We start from the raw sequence: 9,556 nt of genomic DNA, 5'->3' as shown, positions 1-9,556 counted from the left end.
GAATCAGATGCAGTTGGTTGGGAAGAGAGGGAAGAGATGAAACTCTGTGACTGTGATCTTAAGGAATTCTGCCATCTTATTTCCTGTAATTGACAAGGCAGCTTTCCAACCATGGCCGTGTGCTGGTGGACGTTGTCCCCCGCCCTGAGCTGCATGGAAGCCCTCTCTGAGGGCGTATGTCCACCCTGCCTTGTCCCTTTGGGTGCTCCTTGGGTTGGCTCAGGACTTGGGCCTCTGTGCGGTAGAAGTGCTCGGCCCTGGTGGAGGAGGGGGACCAGTTCTCCTTCCCACCTGTGTCAGCTTGGATGTGTCACTTCTCCTTTCCACACTCCGGGCCCTGTGAACTGGGATGTTGGGCTAATTCCACACTCTGGGCCCTGCAAACAGGGACACGAGGCCGACTTCTGATTCAGACTCCTGCCTGCCTGGAGTCTCTGAGTCAGTGGGGAGAGGTAGGGTGGCTGTGAGCTTGCCTTGACTGTCCTGGTTAAGATGGAGGGTCTGCCATTTCCTGAGCAGGACTTTGGGCACCTGACTTAATCTGTCAAGCTTCTGTGCCCTGAGAAGCCAGGATACTGCTGGCCCTTTCCTCCTTGGTCAAGATTAGAAGCAATGGTGTGTTTTTTGTTCTTTTTGTTCCAGCTGCACCATGAGGCATGCAGTATTTCCCCCAACCAGAGAGCAAACTTGTGCCCCCTGCACTGGGTCTTAACCACAGAATAGCCAGGGAAGTCCTGGGATGGTGTTTTTTGTTTTTTGTTTGTTTGTTTGTTTGGCATAGAACTTGGCTGGTAGTAATACCAGCTGAAAGGAACTCAGGGTTGGCATTTTGGTAAGACAGTTTTGCTTAATTTTTTTGAAGGATTTTTTTTATGTGGACAATTTTTAAGTATTTAATTTGCTTCTTTTTTTTTTTCTGGCCATGAGTCTTGTGGTAGGTATCTTAGCTCCCTGACCAGAAATCAGAATTCCACCCCTTGCCTTGGAAGGCAAAGTCTTAATTGCTGAACCACCAAGGAGTCCCCAGCTTTGCTTAAAGGCAATGGCACCCCACTCCAGTACTCTTGCCTGGAAAATCCCAAGGACAGAGGAGCCTGGTAGGCTCCAGTCCATGGGGTAGCTAAAAGTCGGACACAACTGAACGACTTCACTTTCACTTTTCACTTTCATGCATTGGAGAAGGAAATGGCAACCCACTCCAGTGTTCTTGCCTGGAGAATCCCAGGGACGGGGGAGCCTGGTGGGCTGCTGTCTGTGGGGTCGCACAGAGTCGGACAGACTGAAGCGACTTAGCAGCAGCAGCAGCAGTAATAACGTGTGTGTGTGTGTGTGTGTGCATGTTCAGGTTCAATTCTTTGTGACCCCATGGACTGTAGCCTGCCAGGCTGCCTGTCCATGAGATTCTCCAGGCAAGAGTACTGGAGTGGGTTGCCATTTCCTTCTCTAGGGGATTTTCCCAACCCAGGGATCCAGCCCGTGTCTCCTGCATTGGCAGGCGGATCCTTTACCACTGAACAACCTGGTAAGCATAGTAACACATGTTGCTGTTCAGTCGCTAAGTCGTGTCCGACTCTTTGCAACCCCATGGACTGCAGCACGCCAGGCTTCCCTGTCCTTCACCATCTCCTGGAGTTTGCTCAAACTCATGTCCATTGAGTCAGCGATGCTGTCCAACCATCTCATCCTCTGTTGCTCTCTTCTCCTCTTACCCTCAATCATTCCCAGCATCAGGGTCCTTTCTAATGAGTTGGCTCTTTGCATCACGTGGCCAAAGTATTGTAGTTTCAGCTTCAGTCCTTCCAAGTAACACAGGTACCATGTAACAAATTCATCAATACTGACTGCTACAAAGTAGCAAATGTAAGATGCCATTTCCCAAACAATTGGGTCCCTGGCCCATAGCAGCTGAAGTGGGCGGTGACGGTGAGTCAAGAAAGTAGTTCCTGCGACTGGCTGGGTCAGGCTGTTTGTGGGTCGATTTTAGTCAACTGAGAAGCCCAGAGGGGAACTAAGTGCATTGCTCTGCAGCTTTTGGTTCAGGGTGAGCATTTCGTTCTCAGCGTTCTTTAGCAGGAACAGGCTCTGAAATAATTCTGGAAGTTTTCTCCCATACGTACTTGCACAGATGTACAAAAGCACGGGTCCGGGGGTGTCCAAGGTGGCTGTGTTGGTGAGAGGGAAGGACTGGAAAAAATTTCTGTAGGCCCCAGCTAGGAGCTGGTGACACAAGGCAGAAAATCCGTGGCTGTCAAAAAGCAGGGCAATCTTCCTCTTAGGAATGTATCTTGTTTATTCTACAATCATTTCTGCATACATAGGAAATAAATGTGCAGGCTCATTTATGGCAGCATGATTTGAGGACAGCAAAATTATTGAAGGCATCTGGGCACTCCTTGGTAGACAGACAATGGGGCCAGGCACCCAGTGGGGCCTCTGTAGCAGCAGAAATAAGCTCCCTGGAGGGCCGGTGGGCAGATCTCCAGGTACAACGGACAGAAAGAGCAAATTGCAAAAGAAAACCTTTGCAGGTGCAGGAAATGCTTGTTTCTTGATTGTGGCGTTGGGTTTAGGACTGTGTGCCTTTGTCTAAACTTACTGAACTGCACACTTCTAAAATGTGTCCGTAAGAACTCAGTGAAGTTTATTTTAAAAAGAAAACAAAGTCAAAACCAAAAGAGCAAGGTTCAAGGACTTCCCTGGTGGTCCAGTGGTGAAGTCTGCATAGCCCCACTGCAGAGGCCCGGGTTTGATCCCCTGGTAGATCAGCTGGTAAAGAATCCACCTGCAATGCAGATGACCTCTGCATTGTTCGATTCCTGGGTCGGGAACTTCCCCTGGAGAAGGGATAGGCTACCCACTCCAGCATTCATGGGCTTCCCTGATGGCTCAGACGGTAAAGAATCCACCTGCAATGCGGGAGAACTGGTTCAATCCCTGAGTTGGGAAGATCCCCTGGAGGAGGGCATAGCAACCCACTCCAGTATTCTTGCCTGGAGAATCCCCATGGACAGAGGACACAGCTAAGCATAGCTCTTTGTCAAGAAAGACCCCGCATGCCTTGAGGAACAGCCAAAAAAATCAAACAGACAAAAACTAAAAAAGCAAGGTGCAGATAAATGGGAAAGGGGAGAAAAAAACATTCAGGTTTGCCTTTATTTGCACACAGAAATCCCCAAAGGAAGCCCAAGACATTTATAAAAATACTATTTCTTTTCTGGAAAGGTGGAGGAACAAACATGAGGTGGGTGAGATAGTTTTCCTTTCTACAAAGTTTAAATTTTAGAACTGTATGAATAGCACTGATCCCATATTGACATGAGCAAAAAGGAATGTTCTGATACGAACATTTGACTTGTGGCTAGATAGAATGCATGCAGAGCTGCATGTATGTGGAGATGCTCTTTGTGACAAAGGGAAGTTTTTTTTTTTATTATGCAAGGAAAGCACACTGGAGGAGGAAGCTTGCTTCATTGTACCATTCTATTTGGTCTTTTTTAAAAAATTACTTTATTTGGCTGCATAGAGTCTTATTGAGGCACTCAGGATCTTGCTGGGTAGTTGTGCATGCAGACTTAGTTGCTCCACAGCATGGCGGGGTGGTCTGTTTCCCCAGCAGAGATCGAACCCATGTCCCCTGCACTGGAAAGCAGATTCTTCTTTTTTTAACTTTTTATTTTGAATCGGGGTATAGCCGGTTAACAATGTTGTGATAGTTTTAGATGAACAATGAAGGAACTCGGCCATACATATACATGTATCCATTTTCCCTTAAACTCCTCTCCCTTGCAGGCTGACATACAATATTGATCTGAGTTCCACAGTAGGTCTTTGTGGTTATCCACTTTAAATATAGTAGTGGGCACATGTCCATACCAAACTCCCTAACTATCCCTTCACTCCCGGCAACCATAAGTTCTTTTTCTAAGTCTGTGAATCTCTTTCTGTTTTGTAAGTTCATGTGTATTTTTTTTTTTTTTTACACAATAAGGGATGTCATATAGTATTTCTCCTCATCTGAGTTAGGAAGGCAGATTCTTAACCACTGGACCACCAGGAATTTAAGTTCCTGTTTGGCCTTAAAATCATACTCATGGATGAGGCCAGTTGGTTACAGATGAGACTGACAGATGAAGGTGCACAGCAAGGATGGTGTGGGAGCCCCAACCTTTCCAACCCCAAGTATTGCATCTCACCAGGGAGGTAAGGAAAGAGATGCTCACAACACACATGTTCAGTCTTTGCAAGTTTTTCTTTTATTGTCTATTCAGCAGTGACAGAAGGATGCCTGATCCAGGGGAGAGCTCTGCCTCCCTCCCTCCTTGCCCCTCAATGCCCAGAACTCAGGCTGGGCGAGCCCGGTCACGGGGCCTGGCACTCTGGCCCGTACATGTGTCCATGTTTCTTTCAGGCACGGCATCTATGTCACAAGTTCCTCATCTGCCCTTCTCTTTCCTGCTCTGCCATCACACCACGGGCTCCTGAGAAAGCCTGCCCATGGGCAGGGGGAGTAGGGAGGGGGTGTGTGTGTGTCCCAGTGGGACCCACCCACCCACCAGCAGGGAGGCGCCTTCTCACTCAGGCCCCAGCGTGGAGCCCGCGGCGGTGCTGATGCTCGGACCTGGCTCGCCTCGGCAACCTGGTCTTGAAGAGGGACTTGCCCGAGGCTTCAATGTAAGTGACGCTCATCTCCTTGGGGCTGATCTCTACGTAGGCGAAGCCACCCAGTGAGTTCTCGGCCCCGTAGTGGAAGCGCAGGTAGCCGTTGGGGACCTTGCGCATGTGTTTCTTCGAGGGGTCCATGAAGTTCCCAGCCCCGCTCAACACGAAGCCCAAGCCATTCTCATCCTGAAGGTACTGTGGACAGAGGACACAGGGTCAGTGGAGCCCTCAGCCCCTCAGTTAGGTGGATTGTGGACTTGGTGCCCACCTGTCTTGGGTGCAGGGTCAGGTCTGTCCTTCACTGCAGAGTCACCTTGAGCAAGGAACATAATCCTGGCCCCCTACCCCTTGCCACTCCCGCCAAGCCTCCAGTTTCTTCACCTCTGGGAGCACATTGATCTGGGTAAGCAACTGGCAACAGGGACCCCTGGGAGGGCTTTTAGGGCACTTCAGGCTGTTTTCTGGTTAGCAAGCATAGAGTTTCAGGGATAGTGATAATTGAGAGGCCTCCAAACAGGAGGGGAACTCCCAGGTGGCTCAGTGGTAAAGAAGCTGCCTGCCAACGCAGGAGACACAGGAGATGGGGTTTGATCCCTGGGCTGGGAAGATCCCCTGGAGGAGGGCATGGCAACCCACTCCAGCATTCTTGCCCGGAGAATCCCATGGACAGACGAGCATCGCGGGCTATAGTCCATGGAGTTGCAAAGAGTCGGATACAACTGAGCACATACACACAAACAGGAGGAGCCCCAATGCCACCCCATGTGGCACGCTGGCCAGGCTGGGGACATCCTCCCCTACCAGGATCCCAGGCCACCCTCGGGACCCTCACCTGCAGGTTGTGGTCGTGGCCACACAGGTAGGCGGTGACCTTGTGCGCGGTCAGCAGTGGCAGCAGCTGCTTGACCAGGCAGTGGGTGGGCCCATGCTCGGCGATAGACCACACAGGGTAGTGGCCGGCCACCAGCACGTAGTCCTCCTTGGCTGCTGCCAGCTGCTTCTTGAGCCAGGCCAGCTGCGTGCGGGCCATCGCCAAGTTGCGGGGCCTCTCGGGCTGCTGGCTGGCAAAGTCGTCAGAGTTGCCGCACAGGGTCACAGTGTCCAGCATGAAGATGGCCACGGACACGTTGGACCGGGGGATCTTGAAGCGCAGGCGGTAGTAAGGGCTGGGGAACTTCCTGCGGATGGTACAGTGGAGACGCCCGGGGCTCAGCTCTGGCCAGTCGGCCTCTTTGCCCCACTGAGGGAGGCGGCTGGTGCAGGGTGGGAAGAAAAGGCAGGAGGGGGCAGGCTCACCAGCGCTTGGAGACCCTGGAGTAGGCGATCTGGGCTGAGACGTTCCCCAGATGGTCATGGTTGCCAGCCAGCACGTACCAGGGCACGGAGCGCAGCGGCGAGGCAGAGAACACATCCTCGAAGGTCTCCTGCAGCAGACAGAGAGAAGGGCAGCACCCACCCCAGGTTCAAGCAGCCTCTGGCTGCTCCCACCAACTCGGGGGCCAGGAACAAGGGAGAAGCTGTGCATGCTCAGTGTGTACAACCATCAGTGTTGCTCTGCCCTCTCTAGTAAAAGGTCTAGAGGCTTCTCCAAGCATTGCCTCCCCCCACCCCCACCACTCCAGTGGCACACACCTGAAACCTCTTGTCGTTGACATCCTGCACACCGCTGAAGTAGAAATTGTCTCCCAGGGACAGAACGAAGTCTGCGCCCAGGATCTGCACTGTCCTGGCAATCTCTTTGGCATTGGCCATTTCCCGGGCTGTGTAGAATGGGGCGTTGGGGACCCCTCCCCAGTCACCCACAGCGACGAAGCGCAACATGGGGGCGGGGGTGGTGGCGGCAGCAGCGGCAGCAGCCCGGGGGAGCACCAGCGAGGCTTGCAGGATGAGCAGCACCGTCCACATGTCCATCTGGGAGGGGAGAGACAGGCGTCTGGGGCTTGGGCAGCAGGCCACCCTGAGACCCCCCCACTGGCCCTGTTCTGGGAGGGGAAGAGACGGGCTCCCCCGCAGGGCTGGCTTGATGCCTGAGTTCCCAGGGCTTCAGGGCAAGAGCTGGCTGGGAGGGTCAGTGGGCGGGCAAGCAGGATCCAGCTGGCAGGGTGAGGAGGGCTGGGTTTGCAGGGGCCCAGCACTCACCCTGGAGGAGGCACAAGCCAGTTGCCTAGGGGCTCAGAGAGGCAGGTGAGCTCCAGGGCAGAGCGGCTGGGCACCGAGCCTTTATTTCCTGGGGGCGGAAATGGATCATTAGAGAGGATGAGGCAGTTTCTCCAGGAAACCTCCCCTCGGTTCCAGGAGCCCTCCCCTAGGGTCATGTGAGCCTGGGAGTTAGTTCCTCAGCGCTGGCCACGGGATCGAGGTGGGGTCTGGCACTCCAGGGCAGCCTGGGCTGCACGCACAGCCCCCGAGTTTGCCCAGGGGAGCGCGTCTGTGTCATGGGCCCTCGAGCGTGCACCGAGCTCTATCGGTGCACCCCTCCCAGCAGTCACCCACCCTGTGTCTGCGTCCTCAGTGGACGTGTTTGTCTGCCCATGTCTGGGTGTGTCTGCACTGATATCTGCGTGTAGCCAAGCGTGCCTACCTCGGTCACATGCCTGCTGTGTGCTTGTCCTATGTCCCCATGGCAGTGGACACTGAGCCGCCAGCAGGGCCCTGTGTGGCATGTCAGGGAGGCGTGCCTGAGTCCTCAAGTGGAACTGAGTGTGGGGGACGAGGACCGGTGTGTCCCTGCCTTGCGCCCCAGTCCAGCTGTGTGTGTGTGTTGTGTGTCTCAGCTGAGTTGTGGGTCCGGTGTGTGAGGTGTGTGTGACACATCCGGTGTGAGCCCCAATCCGAGGGTCACCCCCCTCCCCTAAACAGCAGGGGCCTCCGTTTCCAGGAAGTCCTGGCCGCATCTTCCCTTCCACCTCATGCCCCGCTTCCTGCAGGAGGAACCCAGGCAGGAGGGAGCTGGTGACCAGCCGTGTGACCACAGGCTTTTGACCCTCACGCCCTCGGCGGCTGCTCCTGAGGCCTGTCTGACCTGCCCCTCCCCTCCCTGCCTCCCTTCTCCCCGGCCCCATGGACCCATAGGCACTCACGATGGCTCGCTACAGGCCCTTGCGACGGTGGATGGGGGCTCCCATCCCCAGGCTTGAGGACACAGGCTGACTGCTTGCCCCCCCCAACTCCCGACCCCATAGCCCAGATAAACAGGAAGTGGGTCACGAGGTTAGGCGGAGACCACTCCCCCGGGTGGAGGCCTCCGGTCTACACCCGCTGGGCGGTCTCACCTGCATTCGGCGGGGCCCGGGGTCAAGGCCAGGCGCGGCTGAGCGAGCCGAGCTGCGGGAATGCTGGGCGCTCGCCGTCGGGGCTGCCCGGGCTTAAAGGACGCGGCGGCCGGGGGCGGCCCAGGTGATCCCCGGCGGCCGGAAGCGCTGGAGCCTGGACCTCCTGGACCTGCCGGCCGCACCCGGGGATCCTGCTGGGTCACCCCGCGTCACCACGCCTCCGGGGCGCAGGTAGCGCTTCTGTAACTGGGGGTGACGCACTGCACCCCGGAGGACAGCCCAAACCTGGCCGAGCTGCACTGCAGCTCGGGAGAGTGACTCGGGGTCCCGGTTTCCTTCCCTGCCCCCCACCCCACGCCGGCAGAATCTCCACCCTTGGGACCTACACACTTGGGGTGCCCAGGGCCCTCCTATCGCAGCGCTGGGTGGGGCGTCAGTCCTGGACTGCGGCCACCCTTGAGGGAGGAAGTCTGTCGTCTTCAACCTCAGTTTCCTGGTCTTTAAATTGTGCGTGAGGGCAGAGAGTTCAACCTTCCTTAGAGGTGCAAATAATTTATGTTGAAACACTCTCCAGGAGCTAGGACACGACCCTTCCCGCCTCCTTTTGAAGCTGGTGGTGGTTGTTCGGTCACTAAGTCCCACTCTTTGCAACCTTAGGGACTACAGCCTGCAGGCTCCTCTGTCCAGGGAATTTTTCAGGCAAGAAGACTGGAGTGGGTAGTCATTCCCTTCTCCAGAGGATCTTCTTGATGGAGAGATGGAACCCAAGGCTCTTTCCTCACCTGCATTGGCAAGTGGATTCTTAACCAACAGCACCACCTGGGAAACCCACTGTACAGAAAACCTGCCTAGAACTCTGCAGGTTTAAAAACGGCCCAGTCATGAAAAAGCAAGCTTTGAGGGACTGTGGGCTTCCCCGGTGCTGGCTCAGACCATAACGAATCTGCCTGCAGTGCAGAAAACCTGGGTTGGATCCTGGGTCAGGAAGATCCCCTGGAGAAGAGAATGGCTACCCACTCCAGTACTTTTGCCTGGAGAATTCCTTGGACGGAGGAGCCTGGCAGATTACAGTCCATGGGGTCTCTAAGAGTTGGGCACTACTGAGTGACTAACACGAACCACAGACTGGAGGAGCCCCAAGAAACGGGAGGACAAACTGAACATGGGGATCTTGGACCAGAAAAGGGGCACTCATGGAAAATCTGGTGACATTCAGAGTTTTGTGAATAGTAACACAACTCACAATCCTGGAGTGGTTACAGGTGTGACATGTACTGGACGCTAGTCATTGAGGCAACAGTGAGACGTATGTTGCAACTCTTTGCACTGTTTTTTAAATTTTTTTGGTGCAATTTTCCTGTAAATCTAAAGTTAGGCCAACATAAAAAAGTTGACTTTGAAAATAGACATGATCCAAGAAACTTAAACATTGATTCAACGTGCATTGAACACCTGCTGTATGCCCAGGAGGTGTACCCACCCCCCCCCCCCATAGACACAGCAGGGAACAAGACAGATCAGGAAAAACCTGCTCTGCTGGGCCCCAAGTGCTGGTGAAATTTATATTCTAGCTGTTAATTACTTTCCATTCTTTGGGGATGGGGTGGGACATTCTCTTTCCATTT

At 54.3% G+C, this 9,556-nt stretch overlaps 1 protein-coding gene across 2 annotated transcripts; it reads right to left on the bottom strand.

Moving 5' to 3' along the window:
• Nucleotides 1-4,230: 4,230 nt before the first annotated feature.
• Nucleotides 4,231-8,308, bottom strand: ACP5 (acid phosphatase 5, tartrate resistant). 2 transcript variants are annotated; one of them, XM_027547646.1, is made up of 6 exons: nucleotides 7,932-8,308; nucleotides 6,799-6,886; nucleotides 6,292-6,570; nucleotides 5,956-6,083; nucleotides 5,492-5,837; nucleotides 4,231-4,854 (listed from the first exon to the last, which is right to left on the bottom strand). In XM_027547646.1, exons 3-6 carry the CDS (start codon nucleotides 6,568-6,570, stop codon nucleotides 4,576-4,578), a joined length of 1,032 nt encoding a protein of 343 aa, XP_027403447.1. In that variant the 5' UTR covers nucleotides 6,799-6,886; nucleotides 7,932-8,308; the 3' UTR covers nucleotides 4,231-4,575. The 2 variants fall into 2 exon arrangements, with proteins under 2 accessions (XP_027403447.1, XP_027403446.1); XM_027547645.1 differs by lacking the exon at nucleotides 7,932-8,308 and adding an exon at nucleotides 7,740-7,871.
• Nucleotides 8,309-9,556: the final 1,248 nt, after the last annotated feature.

Source organism: Bos indicus x Bos taurus, chromosome 7 (assembly GCF_003369695.1).
Source record: "Bos indicus x Bos taurus breed Angus x Brahman F1 hybrid chromosome 7, Bos_hybrid_MaternalHap_v2.0, whole genome shotgun sequence".
NCBI classification, from domain to species: domain Eukaryota; kingdom Metazoa; phylum Chordata; class Mammalia; order Artiodactyla; family Bovidae; genus Bos; species Bos indicus x Bos taurus.
The sequence above is the reverse complement of the archived record's forward strand: the minus strand, read 5'-3'. Positions and strand labels throughout refer to the sequence as shown.

Excerpts from the sequence above, each read along its gene's own strand:
- ACP5 (XM_027547646.1), bottom strand. The coding sequence starts at position 6,570 with ATGGACATGTGGACGGTGCTGCTCATCCTGCAAGCCTCGCTGGTGCTC. Across the intron at positions 6,084-6,291 it reads TCAACGACAAGAGGTTTCAG|GAGACCTTCGAGGATGTGTT; the intron begins GTGTGTGCCACT and ends TGTCTGCTGCAG. Across the intron at positions 4,855-5,491 it reads GCCACGACCACAACCTGCAG|TACCTTCAGGATGAGAATGG; the intron begins GTGAGGGTCCCG and ends CTCTGTCCACAG.